The sequence below is a fragment of the Juglans microcarpa x Juglans regia genome, chromosome 8D (genome assembly GCF_004785595.1).
Source record: "Juglans microcarpa x Juglans regia isolate MS1-56 chromosome 8D, Jm3101_v1.0, whole genome shotgun sequence".
NCBI lineage: Eukaryota > Viridiplantae > Streptophyta > Magnoliopsida > Fagales > Juglandaceae > Juglans > Juglans microcarpa x Juglans regia.
The window spans coordinates 25,148,338-25,174,132 of NC_054608.1; the positions used below are offsets into that span (position 1 = coordinate 25,148,338).

General features: G+C 37.6%; 1 protein-coding gene and 1 pseudogene across 2 annotated transcripts; one reads left to right on the forward strand and one right to left on the reverse strand.

Annotated features, from left to right (window-relative positions):
* Nucleotides 1–2,666: 2,666 nt before the first annotated feature.
* LOC121243199 lies at nt 2,667–4,111 on the forward strand (annotated as a pseudogene).
* Nucleotides 4,112–8,250: 4,139 nt separating this feature from the next.
* Nucleotides 8,251–22,208, reverse strand: LOC121242854 (probable acyl-activating enzyme 17, peroxisomal). 2 transcript variants are annotated; one of them, XM_041140844.1, is made up of 14 exons: nt 21,838–22,208; nt 20,299–20,428; nt 19,930–20,198; nt 19,065–19,269; nt 18,717–18,757; nt 18,490–18,615; nt 14,812–14,885; nt 12,081–12,301; nt 10,587–10,681; nt 10,204–10,420; nt 9,806–9,925; nt 9,628–9,726; nt 8,586–8,798; nt 8,251–8,502 (listed from the first exon to the last, which is right to left on the reverse strand). In XM_041140844.1, the coding sequence occupies exons 1-14, from the start codon at nt 22,110–22,112 to the stop codon at nt 8,392–8,394; spliced, it is 2,196 nt and encodes a 731-aa protein (XP_040996778.1). In that variant the 5' UTR covers nt 22,113–22,208; the 3' UTR covers nt 8,251–8,391. The 2 variants fall into 2 exon arrangements, with proteins under 2 accessions (XP_040996778.1, XP_040996777.1); XM_041140843.1 differs by having other exon boundaries at nt 9,806–9,931.
* Between the last annotated feature and the right edge of the window lie 3,587 nt (nt 22,209–25,795).

A 25,795-nucleotide genomic window follows, 5' to 3' on the forward strand; every position in this document is an offset into this window, starting at 1 on the left:
TACGAATAATTTTGTCACCTACGATGTGCCAATATTTATGAAAAAATAATAGGCGTATACCATCTGGACCTGGAGCTTTGAGAGGTTGCATTTTTTTTTTTTTAAAGAGGACGGAACCCCAATTTTATTGATAGCCCTCACTTATGGCGGAGGAAAACCGTGGTTACAACTAAAAACCTGGGAGTTTACAGATATGCAAGAAAGACCAAAACCCAGGCCTAAAAAATCACAGACATGAAACCAAAAATTACAATGTGCCAAAAACAACATAAAGACCAGAAAAAAAAGCCTCTATAATATATATATATATATATATATATATATATAAACAACCTGCAAGAAAACATTAGCGCAAGCAGATAGCTAGTAAAATAACAATGAAAACAAAAGCAAATAAAACATACCTCACTAAGATATCCTTAAATAAGGAAGACCAAGTCTATCCATCCGAAGAAGACCTCGTAAATTACTGGGCAGAGAAACTCTATCTTCAGTCCAATCCATATTCGGACCCCCAGCTCCCTGTTTCGCAAGAAAATTTGCCATCGCATTACCTTCACGAAAAACATGACTCACACTATACTCCAAACAATCAAGACAAACTTGAATTTCATTCCAATAATCCTCAAGATACCAGATATTACACTCTCCCTTTTTAATCCAATTAACAAGAACTTGAGAATCTGTCTCAATCTGAACCCGACGAAAACCCAGCTGACAACACCTTTTGACACCTTCCAGCAAACTCCTTAATTCAGCGAAATTATTGGAACCCTGTCCTAAGGAGGTAGAAAAAGCAGCATGCATCTTACCTCTGACATCACGAATGACACCCCCCACCCCAGCCGGACCAGGATTTCCCAAACTGCATCCATCAATATTAAGTTTAACCCAGTTCTATCGGGGCAGGATCCAATTCACCACAGAAACCTTCTTTGCTTTAGGAATCGAAATCAAAATATCTAGTCTCTTAAGAATGGTAACATCCTGGCTAGGAAGCCTTAAAGCTTTCATATTTAATTTCATAATTCTACAGATCCAACAATTAATGACATGCCAAACAGACTCAACCGTATCAAGCTTACCATCATACCTGGCTTTGCAACGCCTTTCCCACAACTTCCAAGAGATAATGGAGGGAAGGAGGCTAAAAATAGTCCGAACTTGAGACGATTTACTAGCACGACGAAACCAAAAATTAATTTGCTCCTTTCAAGTTTGGAACTCACCCATATGTACACTTAACTGAACAGAAGCCATGCGCCAAATCTGTTTAGCAAAATCACCAGTACAAAGAACATGATTAAGGTCCTCAATCTGACCCAAAGAACAACAATTACATTTAGACACTAAAGGGATTCCCGCCATTTTAATCTTTTCATCCACATTCAAGCAATTATTAGAAGCCTTCCACATCATAATGGAGATTTTCTTAGGAAGGTTATTGTGCCAAATCCAATGGGCCTAGGGTAAAGGGGTCGCCCGAACTCTAATACAATCCCAAGCACTTTTAGTACTAAAAATACCATCATTCTCCTTCCTCTAGATTAACACATCTTGTCCCTCTTTATGCCTCGCCAAGAACTGAAGCAATTCCGTAGCTTTTTGTTGACCCACAAGCCTTTCTAGGAGAGGAACATCCCAACTATTATCAATGTACAACTCTTTAACCTTTATCAAAGGTTGCTCAATCACTGTAAATTGGGCATTGACCGGACCACCCTCCTCCCAATTATCATACCAAAAAGAGAGATTACCCTCCTCCCAATTATCATACCATTGGGCATTAAGAGGTTGCATTTGGAAGACAGCAGATGTGATTTCTTCACCCGTAAAATCCCGAAGCAAATCTTCAATCATTGAACTATCTACCCGTGGTTGAATAAAACCCAACACTATATCCATACTTTGTGTGCCTGTAGAAGAAAATAAATATGGAAATAAATCAGTTGAAGGGTTTTTCGTGTAAAACATTTTGGTGTCTTTTTTGTGAGTTGCTTTATTTTTTTTTATTCCATTTGTAAGTTTATTTTTATTAATTTTTTAATTAAATTTACATAAACAATAAAGAATGGTAAAAAAAAAATTCCACTCTTTATTTGGTGTCCACCCAATCACTTTTCATCTTAGAATTTGTCATATTTAATCACACTAATTACATACAATATTTTAAATATTTTATAACTTAAATATTAAAATAAAATATAAAAAATTCTATAAATCACATTATACTCTCATCCTAAGTTAGTAGCAAAGCTTTTATCTGTTGAATTTTTTTTTTAAAAATAATAAAAAAAGTGTGGTGTGTGAGAATGATGAGTAATAAAGCTCTTACCCATTAATCTTAAAATATTTTTTAAAAAAAAAGTGAAATAAAAGAGTATGTTTTGGATAAAAGATTATCAAGAGAGTGATGCTACTCTTTCACATTCAGATGACTGCTCATTGTGCCGTTTAGTATAAATTGTACTTTTTTTAAAAAATTTCAAACACTTTTTAAAAAATAAAAAAATATAAATATACTAATAATATTTTTTAATTATTAAAAAAATTAAATATATGTATGATATAAATGAGGAAAAAAATTGAGGGATTATTCTTATTGAAAATGCGACGAGCAAACAGAAATTGCACCCTGCAGGGGTCGATTTGCGCGGGCGCGAAAACAATTGTACGCTTTCTGCCAATCTGGTGGCACTTTGCCGCGCTTGTTTTCTGTTCTTTTTGGCGCATAAAGTGCTGATCTTTACTCTTTTCTTTCTTCCCCAACCACACCTTGATCGTTCTGAGCTCTGATACCAGCAAAATGCAGAGTTGTAGCAGTACCAATCTTCTGAACAATACCTCGGCAGCACCTGAGACGATCGCAATCAACGAAGACATAGTTACAGAGATCCTCACCCGTGTCCCTGTAAAGCCTCTTCTCCGCTTCAAATGCGTATCCAAGCGTTGGCTCTCCCTCATCTCCGACCCTCGCTTCTGTCGCCGCCGCCACCACCACCACCACCACCGCCTCCACAGTACTTCTCTCTCCGGCATCTTTCTCAGTAGAAGAACCCCATCGCATTTCCATTTCGTTCCCCTTGGTGAGACCCGCACCAGGCCTCCCTTCACATCTCTCGATTTCATCACTGCCCGCGACCCCACTACTTCTTCAGGTATCAAGATTTCGCATTCTTGCAATGGGTTGCTCTTGTGCCGTAGCGTCAACAAGACATTGGCAGACCAATGCCATTGTTACTACGTGTGTAATCCCGTCACCAGGCAATTCTCAACGCTTCCTCGTCTGAGTTCCGAGGGACCCATCACGATATTTGGTCTTTCCTTGGCCTTTGAGCCAACCGAATCGCCTTATTACCATGTGGTCTGTGTTCGGAGCAGTGACGTCTCAGATTATTTTTACCAACTTGAGGTGTACCGTGTACTCATCCGAGACCCATGCTTGGGGGCCTCGCATCTCGCCGTTCGTCGCGCAGTCCGACATGGTGTTCGACAACGGTGTGTTCTGGAACGGGGGGATTCACTGGCTTAGTCCCTCGGGAGCTGGATTGTGTTTTGATATTGAAGAGGAGATCCTCGGAGTAATGCCGAGTGCTCCGGTTTCGGAAGGGTGCGCCGATAGGAGGCCTGGATATTTTGGAGCGTCCGGCGGCCATTTGCACCTGGTTGAGGCCTACGGTTCTGGGACGACCCGATTCAAAATCTTTGAAATGGAGAGAGACTACACTACGTGGTTCGTCAAGTACGAGGTTGATCTTGGTGCACTCGTTGTTGATTTTCCTGAGACAGTATTAGTTCGGGACCTAATCATCAAAAGTGAGTACACTTACTACGCTTATATTGGAGTTTGTGTTGTTAGGTGGAAGGATTCGTCGATACTGCTGTTGCACATACCTGGTAAGATCATATCTTATAATCTTGAAGACAAGAGTTTTAAGAAGCTTTGCGACTTAACTCCCCACCATCGCAATGAGACCGTGACTTCATTGCAATCCCAATTTGGATGGCTTGAAGCGTTTCAATACACTGAAACTTTGGCTTGTGTTTGATGATTCATATATCTATCCTGGTTATAGATTTTGGTGTTCAAAATTCATCTTCCTTTTGTTGTAATTATGTGTTAGGAATTTGGACTTTCCAAATTCAATCACAAGATTTATTTTTTGGTGAAATATGAAGAAAAACAGAAAAATAATAACAACACAAGAATTTATGTGAAAATTTTCAAAAAACAGGAGAAAAATCACAAAACCCAGAGAAGAAAATACACTGTAAAAAATTATTACAATCACACAATTTTTCTTCTCAACCCAAATGACACTCACAAAGCTTCCCCATTAGTAAAACTTTAACTCTCACCTCTTTCGTTTTTACAAAAAAATATTAATAGAGAAATTTTCTTAGAGTCACAATTAAACTTATGACTTGGTATAATTAACTAAGAGGCCAAGCATCCTATTTATAGGCCTTGAGGTCTGCTCCTTACTTTTTATCCACCGATGTGGGACTCTAAAGGAGCAAACCCAACAATTTTCACCTTGCGACTTTGGCTGATCTCACAGCCATGCTCCACCGCAATTAATATCTTCATAGCTTCCGCTATCATGCTCCACCATAAAAGCATACTCACTCAGAATAAACCAATTCTAAACATTTCAATTTCGGCCCATGTCGAAAAACCTTGCTGAAAAATTATGGTGCAACTTCCACGTTTGGCTTTCTTGGAAGTTCATTAGCCATTGACATGAATTTTTACCACACACCCTGTATTAATGTCAAACCAATGCTTGTGTGCAAACTTGTGAACCCACTAACATTAACACATCCTCTATCATGGCAACTTTGGGAATTAGCGGCATGCCATAAGGACGTACATGTCCCTTTAACAGACATCATCTTTCATGGAGAGAGGCACAACGTTATTTTCATTACCAGTATCTCCATTTACTGACTTGGAACTTTTTGCAGAACCTGCTCCTGCTCTTGAATAATTTTTCTTAACGTGCCTAGATTGTCCACACTCCCAGCAAACTACTTTCATCTTCATAGAGTTCTTCTTCTTCCCATTACCAGCTACTACCAATGCTAAGTTTACAGGTGGACTATTTCTTCCACCACATAATCTTCTTTCTTCAGAAAAGAGTTTACTGATAACTTCTGAAAAAATTATTTTCTCATTTCCATGTATCAAAATAGGCTTCATATGCTCATAAGAAGGTGGAAGAGACCAGATGAGCCTTAAGGCTTGATCCTCATCATCAATTTTAACTCCAATAGATTCTAGTTCAGAGACAATGCTATTGAAAATACTTTAATGATCTGAAATAGTCGTACCTTCACTCATCTGCAGTGTATGAAACTGCTCCTTTAGGTACACCTGATTTGAGACGCCTTTTGTCTGATACAACTCTTCAAGTTTTTCCCAGAGTTCTTTTGCGGTAGATATTCCATGTACATTTGCAAGAACATTCTTGGCCAAGCACAGGCGTATCGCACTTGCTGCTCTCAAATCCAGATCTTCACAATCTTCATTACTCATTACAGATTTGCTCTTTATTTCATCAGTCATGCTACTATCACTGCTGACTTCAGGAGTTGGTCTGCCTTTCAATGCCTTGTGTAATCCTGATTGAATCAAAACATCCTTGACTTGAACTTGCCACAAGCCAAAATTGATTCTCCCATCAAATTTCCCCACTTCATATCTAATAGAATTTGAAGTCTTACTTCCTGACATTGCTTCGATAAATTTTTACCGTAGAAATAAATAGTACTCACTAAGTAAGTTCTCAAGAAAAATTATTCTTTCCTAGACAGAACTTCAAGATTCCCAGGAAAGATTGGAGGGTCACACTGGACCACTTAAATACTAATCTCTTAGACAGAACTTCCTTAGACTGTACGTATCCATACTACCACACCAAAGCTCCACCCACCAAAAAGAACCTAGTGGCTCTGATACCATTTGTTAGGAATTTGGACCTCCCAAATTCACCCACAGGATCCACTTTTTGGTGAAATATGAAGAAAAACAGAGAAATAATAACAACACAAGAATTTACGTGAAAACTCCCAAAAACAAGAAAAAAACACCAGACCCAGAGAAGAAAATATACTATGTAAAAAATTATTACAATCACATAATTTTTCTCCTAATCCCAAATGACACTCACAAAGCTTCCCCACTAGTAAAACTTTAACTCTTACCTCTTTCATTTTTACAAAAAAAGATTAATAGAAGAATTTTCTTAGAGTCACAAGTTACTAATTAAACTTATGACTTGGTGTAATTAACTAAGAGGCCCAGCACCCTATTTATATGCCTTAAGGCCTGCTCCTTACTTTTTACCCACCGGTGTGGGACTCCAAAAGAGCAAACCCAACATTATGCACAGTTGCAACCTTCTTGCCACTACAAGCTTTCCCCTGTAATTATCTGCTGTTAGAGCCTTTTTGCTGCTTGTCTCACTGTATCTATGATATGATTTTATGGCTATCAACTTTCTGGTGGTTGTGGGTTTCATTTGGTTACCAAGTTTGCTTGCAGTTGCAGAAAACGGTGAATTGCTATGATATGATTATGTATGGTCTCAACTGCGTGTAATGGGTAACTTATGGTATGAAGCGTGCTGTATGGTAAGGGGGGTGTTGAATGTGTAATGATATGTGCTTGGGAAATCAAAGTTTCCTGAGGAATTCATTAGATTGTGCACTGTGAACTGGGAATTTCGCTTGAAGTGTATTGATTCTGAATCTGAATTCATCAATGTGGGTTAGAAATTGCTATCTTAGTGTGAAGGAACGTCCATTATGTTAGATTTTTGTGTAGTACACTGCAGGGGATTTTGTTGGAAATTATCTTGCCTGCTTTTCACATTGTCATTAAAAACATGTTATGATATAAGTAGATTCTTAAGAAGCAACCCCAAGGGGTTGGCTCAAGTGATGAAGACTTTGGTCTTGGGGTATCACTCCCTTCAAGGTCAAGCTTTAATACCTCATAGGTGCAAACAATCTTTTTAGGCCACACTCTTGGTGAAAAGTCAGGGATTTAACTAGTTTTATGTAGGGAAACTTTCAAGGATGCGGTGCATAGGACCAAGGTTTACTCTGCAGGGATTGATCAGAAGGGTCCTGACTTGGAGAGGTTCCCTAAGATTACACTAGCACAATTACCGATTTGACCACATTCTGCACTGTCAAAACCATTTTTTTCAACTTGAGATATTCAGATTGATTGATACCTGTGACTTCAAATTTTGAATCTTCCTCATTACTCCACTTAGTGATTGTGGTAGAGATGTAGTTATCAGTTTCATATTAGGCATTAAAGTGGCGAGGATGATGACATTTTTGCCTTTGGATTATTAGTTTCCGAAATATATCAAGGAAGAAAAAAAGTTAAAGAGACTTGATTAATTTGGAATATCTTATCAAGAAATAGAAATTTGAGAAAGCAGGCCCAGCCCCTGTTTGGCCGATCATTCTGCGGGCATCTTGCACTTGTGAATCGTGCGTAGGAGTTTCTAGCCAAGATCGAGAAATTCTGTTTTTTATTTTTATTTTTTTATTATTTTTTATTATTCTTTTACTCAAGTCATTCCTCTGGTGTAGAAGGCTAAAATGTGGGTTAAGCCTGAAGTTGCTGATGGTGGAGGTTGTTGTCTTTCTGGGTTGCTTGCAAGAACTAGCATGAAGTCGATCTTTTACTACCAGCGGGAGTAGGGTCACGCCAATAGAAGCTGAGAAATCAGTCGCTTTTGCTTGTAGTGTATTGGATTGGAATTATAGGTTGCAGTGTTTCACTCCAAGGACTTTGATGTTTTGAGTCTTGATGGATTCCTTTAGTGATGACTTCCACCAATAGAAATAGGTTTTTCAAGACGAACTGCCTCGTTTATTTTTACACATTAGATGAGATAAAAGTTAAGAAAATATTGTTAAAATATATTTTATTATTTTTATTTTGAGATTTGAAAAATTGAATTGTTTATTTTATTTTATGTAAAAATTTAAAAAAGTTGTAATGATAAGATAAAGTGAGATGGTTTTTGCATCTAAACGAGCCCTAAAAATGGGCTTTTGCTGATTGTGGGCAAGGTTTTCCATGTGCTGAATTTATTTACTTTGAAATAATACATTTACGTGTTTCTCTGTGAAGCAAAATCAGATCCCTGTACATGTTGAAAGTTTCTATCCCAATAGCATTCAGAGTAGATCTTTATCCACCAAAAAGAAGAAAAAAGGAAATTGAATCGCCACCATATAAGTTCTTATTTTATTTTATGATATTTTCTGAGACAGATCCTTGTGGATAATCATTTCAGATATGAACAGAGATAGCAGGTCAAAGCAAGCTTTCATCAAGAATAACATACATCCATCCATCCATCATAACCTAGAATTCTCATCAAGTTGAGTGAGCTGCTGACGCAAAACCCTTCTCATAACCTTATTTGTTGCTGTCCTTGGAAGAGCTGAGAGAGGCACGACCCGAGAAACCTACACAATTCAGAATACCGATTAGAATGTCCGTCCAAAAGTTTTATCTGAAAAGCAACTGTATGTGGAGCAAACATTAATACCCTGAATAAAGGATTTAGATTTTTCTGCACTGCTGAATTGAAAAGAATCTTCAACTGATTTAAGTCAGCTTCCATGTTATCTGAATCCTTGAATACAACCGCAATTACCAACTGTTCAGGTCCTCCTCCTGGCGGTGGCACACCAATAGCAGCTGTCTCGAGCACATTGTTATCTACCGCATTACAGATGCGTTCAATTTCAACAGAACTCACCTGCCCAAAAGAAGGGAATTGGTAAGGGAAGACTGCATATACTGTTTTAATGTCGAGGAATCCCTGAGACAGAGCAAAAACGTCTTTCACCGGATTAAACTTGGACCCGTGTAATGCATCCCCATCACAAGGATCAAGTAAATTATCGGCTTGAATTTGACCATTTTTACAAGCAACCCATTATTTGTTGAAGATATGAGAAGAAGAAGGGAAAAAGAAACATGAAAAAAAGATGTGAATGGACCAATAAAAAACACAAGAACAAGAAAACACCAGTCTAAAAAAAAGGCTTAAAACCAAGCACCACAAACAAATCGTTTGGACAGTTAGATTATTCAAAATACTAATACTCAGATCATAGAATAGGGATATCAGGTCACCATTGGATTATCCAAAACTTCATAGAGGGAATCCTCGCGCATAGTGAGTCCTTGTTATATGGAACAAGTAATATGTATCAACAGTACAGCTTTGGGAAAAAACCTACTGCAAGCATCAGCCGCAACTCACTCCCTTACTATATATAATATATGATTCTTAAGTAATATGAATGAAAACTCGAACCTGGGACACGGTATCACACAACATAGGACCATTATATCAACAGAACTTTTTCTTTACACTTGATAGAAATCTTATAAAAATGAGGACAAAATCATGAAGAAAACAGTTACTTCCACAATTTTTTCTAATTGGAAAGATTTACTCCTGGATACTTCTTGAGTTAATCAAACTAGTGTCGTTTTCCAAGTGTCCAAATTTGTGTCGTTCGATTTCACAACAAAGTTGCATTGGGAAGTGAATCATATTCCACAAGAACAATGCATACCTTGATACCTCCGAGATTCATTGTATCATCTGCACGACCATGTGCCTGGTAATAACCTGTAGAAGTCCGCTCAAACACATCCCCATGCCTCCGAAGAACCTGCACAAGGAAACTCAACTGCAAATTTCAAGAAGCTTAAACACCAAATTATCCTGAAGATGGAGAAGAATTTACTTACCCTTCCCTTCCAGGAAGGCATTCCCTTAAAGTAGACATCATGGTGATTGGCATTCAGCAGTGTATTAGAAGCCCCAAACATGAGGGGACCAAGTGCCAATTCACCAATCCCCGGTTGATTCTTCGGCTATAATAGAAGATGACAAGATCATATTGAGTACGTCGAATAAATGTATGACAAAAAAGAAGGATAAATTCTCATAAAAATTATTTATGTCAATTACCAATGAAATTTTAAGGAACATTCAATGTGAGGTGATTTGAAAAGTAGAAGTCAATGCCAAGCAATTTGCAAATATAACATTAGCTTGTGAATGCATAAGTTATTAAAGAGATACTTCATGAGACTATAGTCTAATTAACCTTTATTTCCCGAAAAAAAGGCTATTTGTTACTTACAATGGGATGACCATCGTTGCCAAGGATAAACAAACAACAGCCCATAGCTGGTGTGCTGAAAGCAGCCAATGATTGAGGCTGCAATAATGAGCCAGTAATAAATCCACCTCCAATCTCCGTGCCACCACAATATTCAATGATAGGCTTATAGTGAGCTCTCCCCATCAGCCATAGGTATTCATCAACATTAGATGCCTCACCAGTGGAGCCAAAGCAACTACCACAATTTAAAATAATCAATACAGCTTGAAACAGCCAAAATCGGAGAAAAACCCATAATTGACATATACCCTACTTTCAATTAGGTAAAATACACAAGTGACACTCAAAACACAAATGGTACTTCAAAAAGATGAAGGGTAACAATTGTGACTTAAACCTACCGGATGGCAGACCAATCCAAACCAGCCAAACAGTTTCTACTCTTCCATGCCCGAACAATACTTGGGATCACTCCAAGCATGGTAACTTTAGCATCCTGGACAGATAGAAAGTCTATTCATTTAGAAAACATAGAAAAACGAACTAACAAAATGTGTAGCAAAAAAGGTTCTGAATATGAAAACATGCAACAATAAATGCTGTCAACATCATTTCAAAGTAATCATGAAATTTTTTATGTTTTACTTTTTGCTAAATAAAATCAGTATTAATGTACAAAAGTGGGACAAATTAAGATATATAAATTGTCAATATTGAGGAGTCATAAAGTTATCTCTCTTATGCCCCTTAGCTTGGGGCATCTTGCTATCCCCCACTAAATAAAGCCCCTTCTATGCTCACCATGCTTGTCAAAAATCAAGTCATGGAGTAAGAGCTCTCCCATTATAGAGCGCTCTTGCTATTGAATCTTTCTTTAACTCAATTTGTGCTTCAATGTAGTAAAGGGGTTGTCAATAACTACTCACTTGGATGTTTGGCATTCCTTTTTGGGTGAACTTACTTACCAAACCCAAGCTTTTTGGCATTTATGGTTATAAACAGAGAAATATCTACTTAAACATTTGCCCAAAAAAATTATTTAAGTGTGTAAGAGTGACTATTACACCAGGAGATTTACAAGCACATCATCACAATGGAAAGAAGAAATTAACATTAAAGATTTGGGAATGTTTGGATGTAAGATAAGATAATATTTGCCCAAAAAAGTTATTTAAGGGTGTAAGAGCGACTATTAAACCTGGAGATTTACAAGCACATCATCAAATGGAAAGAAGAAATTAACATTAAAGATTTGGGAATATTTGGATGTAAGATAAGATCATGAATAATAGAGAAATGTTTGTAAATAGTTGTAAAATCTTTTTGAGATGAAGCTTTGATAGGTTTGATGAATAGGAAAAACATAGTCTATGTTTATCATAATAAATAATTTTCAAAAAACTAATAAAGCAGGAAAAAAAATGATCACAGCAGTAGTGGCAGCCGTGGCTGCCATCACAGGGTGGCTGCTGTTTTATTTTTATAATTTTTGTTTAAAATACTAATTAGACATTAGTTTATTGAGTTTTTGGCTTTTTGAAAATTGAGTAAGACAACTTTTATGTTTGTCACAAAATTGAGTAAGACAACTTTTATGTTTGTATGTTTGGGAATGAGATGATCTTTGGCTGAAAAATATCTTTTTTGAATGAACCATGTTACCTAAACATGCCTGAATAAAGGCACAAGTGAAAGGGAATGTCCTTCTGGACAAACTGAAAACCCCTCTCCTTCCCTTGTGTAAAACCCCAAATTGGTGCGTGAATAATGAAAAAGTTGATGGACTCATATGCGTGCAAAGTCCCACATTTGGGGACGGCTTTATAATGATTCCATGGCTGCCAATTATAGCTTTGACTGAGACCATTTTAGTGCACAGAACTCAAAATTTTCACCTGAACAAATTTGGCAAATCCAGAACCAAGGGGAGATCCATTATACAAAGCCATGGAAGCCCCATTTAACAATGAAGCATATACCAGCCAAGGACCCATCATCCAGCCAAGATTCGTGGGCCAGGAAATGATGTCACCTTTTTGGATATCCATGTGGCACCATGCATCTGCAGCAGCTTTAAAAGGAGTTGCATGGGTCCAAGGAATTGCTTTTGGCTCTCCTACACCAGGAAATATGCAGAGTCAAGTATTTCAGTGTATGGAATTTAATCAATGCTTTTCACATATTGTACTTGATTGGCACTGTAGTGCCTAATTACTCCCCAGGAAAACAGACACCGCTTCATCTAACCTTCAAGAAAACAAAGCACTAATTACAGGTTTCTGTGGTTGACATAGGGAGAGATCTGAGAGAAAATCTAAATTGTAAAAGCTTAGTTACCAGATAATTCTTTGGACTGGAAGCAAAGTCCCGTGCATACTAGTTTTTTTGCTTTTATGATTTTTTTTAATGATTTTAGGTCCCCCTTGGAACAATCAGGACTCTTGGCAGTCTTCAATTCTATTGTGGACCTTCATTAAGGCAAAAGGCATATAATGAGTTATGCGTCAAACAAAGTGAGCTACACGAACAAGCAATAGAATTGCAAAAACCGACTAGAGACAGAAAAAGACAGGCTTGCATCAGTAAAAACTTCTATCTCCATCAGATTAGAGCAACCGATGGCAATTGCCATAAACTCAAATGATAGCTGTGACAATTTCAGAAGAAAACATTATAGAAGTTGCTTTTACCAAACTTCCTTCCATTTTTTTCTCAAATCTGTTCCATTTATTTCCCAATTCTGTTCCGATGCATGTCCAACTTGATCCATAAGGGTGCAGTCTCGTGGTCAAAAGCTGGGCATGGGATAAACTGAAGATCGGACATTCTGGGTTTGATTACCCACTATAGGGGTGTGCAAAATTCCGAAAATTCCGACTCCGTCCGACTTCCGCTCCGACTCCGACTCCGACTTCGTCAGAGTCATCGGAATTCGGAGTCGGAATTCGGAATAGCTCTGAATATCTATTCGGAGTCGGAGTCGGAGCTCCAAGAAGCTCCGATTCCGACTCCGAAATTTTTTTTACTGTACACTTGCGCTCGAGCGAGGTGTCGAGCGCAAGTCGAGCACACGTTGTATTGAACATTGGCTCGAGCAACATGTCGAGCAGAAGTTCGCTCGAGCGACATGTCGAGCGGAAGTCAAGCGAACCTCTCTGGAAAAGTTCTGCTCGAGCGACATGTCGAGCGGAAGTCGAGCAAACCTCTTCCAGAGAGGTTCGCTCGAACGACATGTCGAGCGGAAGTCGAGCGAACCTCTCTGAAAGAGTTCCGCTCGAGCGCCACGTCGAGCGCACGTCGAGCTCCGATCTTATGTCAGAGCTCCGATAGGAGGTCGGAGCTCTTACCTCCGATCGGAGTCGGACTCCGACTCCAATTCGGAGTCGGAGTCGGAGTCGGAGCTCCAATTTGGCTCCAACTCTTGTCGGAGTCGGAGGTCGGAAACGAGCACTCCGACTCCGTCGGAGTCGGAGCCCAGCCCTAACCCACTAGGAGTTTCATTGAATGATCTGGTATACGGTTCTTGAGGATAGCGTCTTGTTCTAGGGTCTACTTCAGAGAAGTGGGTCCCAAGGGGCCTACCTTGGTGACATTCCACATCATAATAAAAAAAATATTTGATCAGAATCACCTGCAACCAACATACCTTGAATACGGTAGAGACATCACTACTATATGTCTAAGATACTCCATTATAAGGAAATCATGCTACACAGTCACTGGGATGTGAATGACACTTTGCCTGACAAATGGCTCAATTATCAGCCACCAAGAAAGTTTTTCAAAAGTTATTTAACTTTTTTGGGGTAAATCTACCACTATTTCACTTGCATATCTTAGGGTTTCATGCCACACAAGATTCCAAATTATCCAGATACTTTCACCATATGGAATGCCTTGAGATGTTTGGTTCTTATAGTTAACAACCTAAAGAAAATCTAAGTCACATTTCAGCCTATACTCCATAAAGACTAGTTAAGGTTATGATCAAGCCGCTTGGAATCTATCATAAAGGGCTTGAACTTCTCCCTCTCAAGCAATGTGGGATCTCATTCACCACGTTCTTATAAACAATCCAAGGTATTACAATCCACCCCCACCCCCAAGCCTCGACGTCCTCATCAGACCATTCCATCACATAGGTGACACAACTCAAGTTGCACACTTTTGATTAACCTGGCTCTAATACCATTTGTAACAACTGAATGAAGGTCTAAGCCGCATCTCAACCTATACTCTAAAAGGCCTAGTCAAGACTATAATTGAAGCCCCTTGGAATCATTACAAAGGGCTTGAACCTCTCATTTCCAAGCAATGTGGGATCTCATTAACCACCTTCTTATACACAATCTGGGGTATTACACCATACATCTATTGCTAGGATTTATTGTTACTTCATGGTTGTAACTACCACTTCAAGTGGTGAAAAGAACAAAATCATTAAATGTTATTGTACTAACTATTACTTTTATATTAAGCAGGATGGAGATCAGCACTCAAATTTAACAATTCGAATTGTCAAAACTTAACCATTGGTTCTTCGAGAATAGTCCACTTTGCCATTTTGAAAATGAAAGGTAAAGACAAATAAAGCTTTGTGGGGATTAGAGTTTAACTTTTGGTTACCTGTAGTTCCAGATGAGAAAAGAATGTTCATAAATGCTTCTACTGGTTGTTCTATGGCAGCAAATTCATCTTCCCTGCACATTTGATATGAATCGTGAAAAAAAAGCAATGGCATCAGAGTTTCACTGAATTTTGAATCTACAAACATTAAGGCCCAGTTTGTATTCGCAAGTCATCTCAACTCATTTCAACTCATCTCAACTCATCTCACTACTATTCATTATTATTCATCAACTTTAACTCACAAATCTCACTACTATTCACAACTCATCTCACTACTATTCACAACCCATTTCAACTCATCTTCGAATCCAAACGATACCTAAATCAGAAAAATGTGAGATTATTAATCAAGCAACTTTGAATATATACATTACACTGTTTCTGTACTAAAAAGTTAACAAATATTATGTGTAACAACTTTGACGCATTAATACTGACAAAAATTGACCTTGTTGTCTAAATGGTTAATGGCGAAGGGAACAAGAAAACATTGCTACAGACTCTGCTACATATCAACTTAAAACCTAGAACATCTTAAAATTTGTATACCTAGAGTTTGTGTTCGAGAAAGCTCCTTGAAAAGGAAACTGCTCAAGATCGCTTTCATTATGTAAAATTAAAAGATTAATTACCCATCATGTTTGTAACACCCCAATGAAAGACCCAAACCACATGGCCTATACTCCAAAAAGATTAGTCAATGATACAATTGGAGCCTCATTGGAACTTTATAAAAAGCAAGAACTTCTTCCCAAGCAATGTAGGATCTCATACACCACCTACTCTTAGACATCATATGGGGGTATCACAATCTCCCCCCTTAAATTCTCAACATCCTCATCGAGCTAGTCCATTGTAGGTGGCACATTTCAAGTCCCATATTTCTGGTTGGGATAGGCTCTGATATCATTTATAACGCCCTAATAGAAGGCCCAAACCACATGGCCTATACTCTAAAAGGACTAGTCAATGATACAAATGGAACCCCATTGAAACCTTATAAAGAACAAGAACTTCTCATTCCCAAGCAATGTGGGATCTCATACACCACCTACCTTTACACATCATATGGGGGGGGGGGGGGGGGGTATCACAATGTTCCAGCTGTAGTAGGAAAAAAACTCAAAAATTTTACGTCTCTTCAAATATACAGAAATCTTATTTTTTATTAGTAAAAAATATTATATATCAAAGGAGAAATCAAGTACACTGAATGTATACAAGAAAACACCTCGTTCAAAATGACCCAAAAAGCCCCTAATAACCCAAAATGCCCATGAAAAGAACAACCCAAAACACACCAGACCGGTCCCCAACCCTTGTTTCTCATAGAACTAAAACTCTACCCAAACACCCTACCCTATACAGAAATCATCAACACTTTGATAGCCTTTTCTATTATCCTAGGTGAGAACATTACATGGAGTCCTCTTGAGTAGATCTCTCTCTCAGCGCTCTTGGTATGGAATGCCTAACACCTATTTCCAGCACTTCTCATCGGAAATAGCTCTCTCTCCCTATTCCTTTTTCTCTTCTATTCACTAGCCCAATTTTATTGGTGGGTAAGATGTATTCAATGAGGAAACTATTGGTAGATACAAAGGTCTTCTAGGTCCTAGTGTGTTCCATATTGTTGAAAGATGTAGGAAGGTGATGAAGGATGTAACAGTGGGAAGAGTTACGGTGGGCTGGCAGGTGAATACGGTAGAAATATGTGCAATGTCAATGGGCAGTAAAGATTTCTTCAAATGTTCCCTGAAGGGAACCGAGCATATCTCACACAATGGTGCTCAAACTCCAATGGTTGTTACAATGTCATGGCATTATATGGTTGTGGAAGGAGACATGGTTTCATTATCATCCCAAAAGGAGTGGAAGTGATGGATAAAATTTGCAGATGCTCTTAGGAATATCTTTGTTACAAGGTCCTTTGCAAATGACGGCCCAAACAAAGGTAAGTTGGGTCTCAGTGGAGGCACACTACCAAGGGAGGAAGAAACAGGGTCATGCCACCTTCACGGCGTTGAGATAAGGCTTTTAGTGACACCTCTCCTATAATCTATAAAATTGCTTGTGAGAAGGGTGCCTCGGTGGCTGAGCTTATGGGAATTTAGGGTGCTTCTATTTAGTAGAGTGTCGACTTCCTCAAGGAGGCTCGGGATTGTCAAGTTAAAAGTGAAGGGGCTGATAACATGTTGTGGACTCATCTACTGATTAAAAACAAATAAAGATGTGGTGGACTCTTTCTAGGAAAGGGAAATTCTCTGCACACTCATTTTATATGAGGTCATCACTTGTAACGCCCCAAGGGAGGCCCAAGCCACATTTTGGCATATACTCCAAAAGAACTAGTCAATGACATAATTGGAGCCCCATTTGGAACCATTATAGAGAGCAAAAACTTATCCTTCCCAAGCAAAGTGGGATCCCATATACCACCTACTCTAATAAATCAATATGGGGTATCATATCACTAGCCAAGATGACAATCCTTTCTTGAGAAGAACATTTGGAGTAAGGTTCTTAAGGCAGCTCTCTTGGTGTGGGCAGCTTCCCTAAGGAAGATCCTAACCATGAACAACCTAAGGAAGCGCCTTATAATCATTAATGATTGGTGTTGAATGTGCAGAAAGAGTAAAGAAACAATGGATCATTTGTTGCTTTTTTCAACAGAGTTCGAATTGTATGAATTATGCCTTAGAAGGTGGTTTATCTTCTTGCTAGTTAGAGAAGTCTTCATGGCATCCAACAAACTGCGACAATTTGGAAAAGGGTTCTCATATGCTTAATGTGGTGCATTAGAGGGAAAGGAAAGATCAGAACTTTGATGTGAGGTTGCAGTGCTATAAGGGTAAATTCTCCGGAAGAGTTTGAATTGCATGTGTTATGCCCGGGAAGGTGGCACAAATTGCAACAATTTGGAAAATAGTTCCCACATGATTTAATGTGGTGCATTTGGCGGGAAAATAACAGTAGGAACTTTGAAGATAAGGAACGCTCCCTAGAAGAACTTCAAAGTCTCTTTTTCCGTACTTTGTTCATATGGGTGATTGCTATAGACTTTGATGGGCTCAGTTTCGATGATTTCCTTGTATCTATTTCTAGGTTTTAACATCATGTTGTCTCTTGGATATGTCCTATGTACTTAGCCGTCGCCTTTGCTTTGTTAATATAAATAAATTTTCTTTTTACTCATAAAAAAAAAAATAATAATATTGCAGGGAACATAATAGCTTGGACTGTTGGATTAAGAAAATCAATATTCCACATCTAACCAAAGAGCATTGTACTTTAATTAGGCATCTAGAATTATCCCAAGCAAAAAGAGAAAAAGGTAATTGCAGGAAATCCCAATTTATGTAAACGTTCAACTTATCAGAAAAAAAAAAAAAAAAAAAACATTCTTAATCGTGGTGGTTCAAGTGCTAAAGTATCATCACATAGTTACTTGAATGATGAAGATATACATCGAGTTTGCTCTTTGCAACCTGGAAGGCATGGAATAGTATAATACTTCGAGGAAAGAGATCTTAAGCTTAAATATAGGGCCATATATAGTTCATAATTAGAGTTGAAACAAGGTTGGGGGTGGGGATGGAGCGGCAAAAATGATCATTGATGTTGCATAGTAGATTAAAAAGATAGCATAATCAGGAATTAATATAAAGTTCATACTTTAAATGTTTGACTCTTCCAAGAAAATCATGCCAAGAAATGTCATCATCACGCAATTTCATGCTAAAGCTAGAACCTCTGGTCGGGATCACAATTGCCATAGGTGACTGAGCCTCCACAATTCGACTGCAGGACTGAAAATACACTGAGATAGATTGAACTATGAAGAAAAAAAAAAAAAAAAAGTATCAAGTTTCACCATATAACAGTGGTAATCAAAACTTCACCTGTACAATGGTATACTTTTGTCACCACGAATAATCAGATCCTGAAAAAATGAAAATGGTTTGAAGGATTAAGATAAATGAGTAACATATGGAACCCAAAGGGCCAAGTTATAAGAAGAAATATGACCTGTTGAATAAGCAACAAGCATAGGAGCTATAAACTCTTACAGATAGAAAAGGAAAGAAAAAAAGAAAGAAAAGTGGCTCCACAAGAGGCTCATTCTTTACCATGGAGTGGTAACTGAAAAAACCTTATACATGCCATCTTACTGAATTCTGCCAGAGCTCATTCGAGTAAAATATGCATTTCAATAAAGAATAGGAGCATGAAGTTCCATAAGTAATTACCTGAGTAAATACAGCTTTTGCTTCTGATATTTTCAACCTTGTTGATATTTCAAGTGGAGCAAAACTGTCAGCTATGGACACAACAACATAGCCTGCCAGAACAATAGCCAGGTAGATGAACACAGAATTGACATCCATTGGCATATCAATTGCGATTGCAGACCCTTTCTCCAAGCCCAGTGCTTTGATTGCATGGGCAACTAACCTACATATTTCAATGAAAACAGAATGTTAGAGATACAAATATTCAAACATAGAAAGCCTGAATGTTAATAAAACAAAAAATAGTTATGTCAAAACCTCACTACAGTAGAACATGCTACCCTTCCACAGTAAGCCAGCAAGTTTACCCCAAGATAGGGCAGACTTAGGCCATGAAAATCTAGCAACTTACCATCTAACATACTTCAATCATATATTCCCTAGTCTAGAAATGTATTGTTCAAACAACTACTCAAATCTTATATTGAAGAACATCTATCTACATAACATGACGAACTTCCTAATTACAAGATAAAAAATGGAGCTTTTAGGTTGTTAAATGCTAATCCTCATCAACCACCTAAATACGGATAGTTGCAGTGTACATCTTGGTACTGTTGGGTATTCCTCCAGCATACTCAACCACCATCAAGGCAGCCTCTTCCTCAACCGCAAGCCAAAGAAATATGGTACCAAAACCCTTTTGTTTCATTTCCCATTTTTTTTTTTTTTTTTTATATTTTGCTTTGTAACTTTTAGTTTTAGTGTATTTGTTGGGATCCCCCATCCCTTCCTACTGTACTGTTAATTTTAGTTATTCAAGAAAAAAAAAATCTATAAATGACATCAATAAGGCAATTTGAAAAGGGAGAAAATAGCATACCAAACCTCTGCACGAAACTCCTGGAGGGTCATCCTGCGTACAGGCAGATCATCATCCCCTTCATTACGCCAAATTACCACTACATCATCCAAACTTCTCTTGGAATTTAAACTCAAGCAATTCTTTGCTGGATTCACTAATGCTCCGGGAAGCCACTGACCACCAGGGTATGAGGAATGGCTTTCCCCAAATGGACACTCAAGGAAGATACATTGGGGAGGCACAGAAAAAGTTACACTCATTTCATCCAACACAGTTTTCCAATAAACCTAACAAACAAGTGACAGGAAGCCAAATGTATTAAATGGTTCAATAACCAAAATTTGAGAGCAATAAAGAAAGAAAACCTTGATATTGTAGTAATAGTACCTCAGGGTTTGAGACTGAAAATTCCTGGAAATCATAAAAGCTTGATATGGGGTCCTTATATTTTGAACCTAAAAACTCTGTACCCCGCCTCACTAACAGCTGACCAATATTTGTTAAGATTGCATTTTCCCTGGTGATGCAGTATCCAGCAGCAATTTATCTCTATTCATACATTTGTTTTCACTTGGAAATATCCATAACGAATATGTATATTTTCTAAGCATGCACAATTACATTATGCGTGCATAAATATGGATGTAAAAATATGCCCACACACAAAGCTAGATTAACACAAACACACATTGCCGGAACTCTAACATTGTTGTATTAACCGAGATTTTGATATATGAAAAGTATACAATTTAATGTGTTGCTAATTCACGAGATTCAGCCATGAATTACAAACTACTCTGTCAATCCGCGAAATTGCCAGAATAGACGACTTGCAATATTAAAATCCACATGCAAAACTAGCACGGTACATAAATAGTAGTTCGTAAATCAAAATGGATCTCTGAAAAATGAAATAAAATAATCCAGCTCACCTACAAAATTCATGATTCGAAAAAAAAAGACTATAAAAAAAATACATTAAATTGCTACTTTTTGGGTCAAATCGTTGTCAAAACAGTTGCTTTTTCAGACAAAAAAATAAGTGCTTATATGCGTGTTCACATCGTTCGATAGTTTGATATTGTATATATTGGGAAAAATTAGCTGGAAATTTGCAGTCAGATTTATGTATGCTTACACAAATGACAAAACATTAGTTTAAGTGTTTCACGATTAGATAAGAGCACTGGCTGCACCAGATGCACAAGGGCAGGTGCTGAATAACACGAATGTTAATAATACAGCCTCCATAAATGAAATTTTAGAATGGTTTTTCATTGAAGTATTTCCCTTCGTATAATTTGAAAACACTTGATTTTAGCCGATACGCTAACAAACCAATTTTTCAAGTGAGAGTATCTCAACTACTCTCCCTATTATTTTTTATTTTATTATTATTTTTCACTTATTTTTCTACTATTTATTATTTTTTATATACTTTTTACTATTATTCAATATTTTATTATTACTTTTTTATTATTATTTACAAATATTCTCAACATTTCTCAAGTATTTTCATTATCCAAACCAAGGCCGTTCAACCAAAAACAACTTCTAAAAACGTTGTGTACTTCGTTGTTCTTTTTGGCCGCACTTTTCAGTAAGAGGTCTATAACCACAAAAACATTACAAAAACAGTCACAAAATAAATTTATTTTATGTGATTTGTTATATTTATTTTATAATAAAAATAATTTTATAATTTGATAAATTATATAAAGACAACAAATTTATAAAATTATTTTTGTGTAATTTTTCGTGACTAAAGTATTTTTTTGCAGTAATCCCTCACGCCCCTTCATATTATGCCCACTTGTTTCGTTTCCCTTCGGAAAGAGTTTGTTTGCACAACAATATTTTCCGTGGAAACAAACAGAGCCGTAAAAGAATAAGAATCATGGTTACGAAGGGGAGGGAGGAGCTTACGAATCGGGTACCCAAGCAGGCGGGTTGGGGCCGTAGTTGATGTAGCAGCCGTAATACATCATCTGGTGGAAGGAGAAGGGGAGGTCCGGGCTGAGTATATGCTTCGAGATATCCCGCCACGTTTCAGCAGTGGCGGGTCCGTAATTACGGACGATCTCGGTGAATCTTCCATGGATTCCCTCTGCAAGGTCCGGTGCAATTCCCTGTGCTTCGATGTCCGACCTCGTGATGCAGTCTAGAGCTTTGTACGCCATTATCCAATCTCTAGCATTCATGAGGGAGAGCTAACCTGCAGTAATATCAGACCATCAGATAAGTTGAAGTTGGTTGGACGTTTTTTTTATAATTATTTTTTATTTTTATAATTAGGTAAATTGGAGCAATTATACTAAACAGGGTTAGTGAGTTGTGGATCAAAATTGGAGCGATTACTTTTTCACTATTATTTATAAAATATTTTAAAATACTTTACTGTTTAAACATAATTTAAATATATCGATAAATGTCGTTTAAATAATAAATTAAAATAAGATAAAAGTTAAAATAAATATTATTTATTATTATTATTATTATTTTAAATTTAAAAAAAATTAAATTATTTATTATATTTTATATAAAAATTTAAAAAAATTATAATAATAAAATGAGGTGAAATGAAATAGTTTAAATCAATTCTCAATCCAAACGGCCTAGGTATTTTAAAGTATTTTAAAGTATAGATTATTTTAGGGTTCTTCAATTCCGAAGCTGTTATTTAGAATACATTATTTATCTTATTTAGCTGCAACTAGAATACAACGCTCTCTCTCGTTTTCTCTCTCGAGTAGGAGCTTTCTTTCCTGTCGTTGTACGAGGGTCTAGCACTATCTGATTGATAATCATTGTTGTGCCGCTATGGATGACCAGTTAGAGCGTCTCTGTGGGAAACTTTCTCTGACTGAATAAGAGTGGAAGGCAATTCATGTGGAAACAGAGTTGTTACAAGAGGAGGAAAATGCTTGATAATTCAGATGTTGACAAGTCGCCATTATAATCGAGAGGCTTTTAAACAAACATTAAAGAAAGTATGACGTCCAATGAAGTCATTGAAATTTCAAGATTTGGATTTGTTGTTTACCCTTGCTCAATTTGAAGATGTTAGAGATAAAGAGAACGTGACTAGGGATGGGCCTTAGGTGTTTGATCAAACAACTGGTGTTGGTAAAAGATTTTGACGGTTCCCAACAAGTCCATCGTATCCAATTGACAGAGGCTTTGTTCTGAGTTAGGATCCATGATTTGCCTCTTATGGCTAGAAACGAGTATATAGGCAATCTAGTTGGTGGCGCGATTGGTCAAGTTGAAGAAGTTGATCTTGTAAAGGAGGAGATGGCCTGGTAGGAGTTTATAATGTGACAAAACCTATCCATACCCCTGGGAGATGGCCTTTGTGTGTATGGATGTGACAAAACCTTTGCTAAGAAGGAAAAAAACTCTATATTGGATCCAAGGAACCATATTGGGTTCGTTTCTCTTATGAAAGGTTGTCAGATTTTTGTTATTTATGTGGCAAAATGGGGCATGGAAATCGTGATTGTGTAGATTGCATGAAGATTACGAAGAAGTCTGAGGATTATCCATACGGTCAGTGGCTGCGCGCTGGTGGTAAAGGTGGCAGAGGTGGCAAGAATTGTTAAATATCAACCTAAATGTGAGTATGAATTTACAGTAGCCCCTTAAAAGTCTTGGATAGTTGCTGCAGCCTCTCTAAATATCAAGCTTGTCTGCTACAACCCATTTAATTGTTAATAATAGTGATTGTTTGTCTGTTTGTCTCCAGAGGCTTCTCCTATAAAAGGAGATCATTTGTAAATGAAATAGGTGTGTGGAAAATACATAGAATAGGCCATTTGTTGAAATAGAGATTGCCTTGTTGAATTTTGTATATTTTGTACAAACACTTTGAAATCTACTGTTTCCGCTCCAGTTGACGTAGGCATATTGCTGAACCACTTACATATTGTCTCTATCTTCTACTTGGGTATATTTCTAGGTGATTTTGGTACAACAATTGGTATCGGAACTTCGGTTTTGCACTACCCAGAAAAATCAAGTTGATTCAAATCAACTTTTAACCAAACCAGGAGGTTCGTCTCGACAAGAGGAACATGTTGTCGCAAACGACATAAAAAACAGACGTCGGAGGTGCTCACACGCGCTTCAAGAAGGTTGGAAGGTGCGATTCACTCACCAATGGCCGTCCAGAGGTTGAGATACAAGCACCCATGCTCCCCCACGCGCTTTACCTGTTGTTCTTATTCGATCTGGACTGTTCAAAATTTTAGATCTGTTTTGGGCTTGATCTAAGCCATTCGGAGTCTGATTTCAACAATCTAATAGTGCTTTCCAACTATTTGGATCATTTCGGACTCATCCGTATGGTCGAAATTTTGAAATTTATTTTCCAGAAGTAGTAATATTTCATATGGAATCAGAAAGAGAAATTGCAGGTGATAGGAGCTCTGGAAATTCTAATAGCTCTGGGTGTAAATCTATGGTGTGAAATGCCAAATCTAACGTTGAGAAGTTCAATGGAACTAATAACTTTGGCATGTGGCAATGTGAAGTCATGGACATTTTGATCCAACAAGAGTTGGATATTACATTGGAATATAAATCGGAGGACATGACGAATAGGGATTGGGACAATCTTAATTGACAAGCTTGTGGTACAATTCATTTATGCCTTACCAAAGGGCAGAAGTATTTTCTCAGGAGAGAAACAAAAGCAAGTGAATTTTGGAGAGAATTGAAAGAAAAATACTTGACAAAAAGTATTGAGAGTCGCTTATACTCAAAGAAGAAGCACTTTAGATTCCAACTGCGAGAAAACTCGTCTATGTCCGAACATTTCAATAATTACAATTAGTTACTTGCTGACTTGCAAAATTTGGATGTAGAAATCCAAGATGAAGATAAGGCTTATTAAATTCCTTGTCCGATGAGCATTTGATTACCACATTTTTGTATGAGAAGGAAAATATTAGTTTTAACGATGTCTCTAGTGTATTGATAAGTAATGAGTACCGTAGAAAAGATAAGGAGGTACAGCTAAATACATCAAATGAAGCCTTTACAACAAAAGGGAGATAGAAATGAAGGTATCCAGGAAAGAAGAAGGATTCTTAATAGAGAACACGGGCCACATCACGTGGTTCATCAGTCGGCAGAAGACTCACCAAAGATGAATGTGCCTTTTGTTACAATAAAGGGCATTGGAAAAAAGGATTGTCACTAGCTAAAGGGGTAACTAAAGAACCAACCCTCCACAACCAATGTCGCCAACAGAGATGAAGATGCAGATCTTGCATTGACTGGTCTATCATTCATTTGTCATTCTGATGAATGGATAATGGATTCCGGGTGTACCTATCACATGTGTCCCATTCGGGACTGGTTTACTGACTTCACAAAGATTGATGGAGCAATACTTATGGGCAACAATAATGCTTGTAAGACTCAGGGAATAGGTAGCATCCGGCTGAAGCTGCATGATGGAACCGTAAGAACATTGACAGAAGTTCGGTACGTTTCAGACTTGCGGAATAATCTTATCTCACTTAGGACTCTGGATTCAAAGGGATTCAGAATCACCATAGAAGATAGAATTCTCAAAGTGGTAATAGGAATTCAAATGACTATGAAAGGCTTAAGACAAGGAAATCTGTACTTCTTGCAACGAAGTACTGTTAGTGGAAGAGCTTCCACAGTCTGTGAGAAGCTAGATGAGACTAATGCTGACACCATCAGGACATACGTATGGAATATGCCGGAGAAAAAGTTTTGCAAATACTTGTAAAGCAAAGCTTACTCAAAGGTGCCAAGACTGACAAATTGTCTTTCTGTGAAAACTGTGTATTAGGGAAGCAGATGCGGATCAAGTTCAGAACCGCAGTCCCTAGTACATAGGGGATACTTG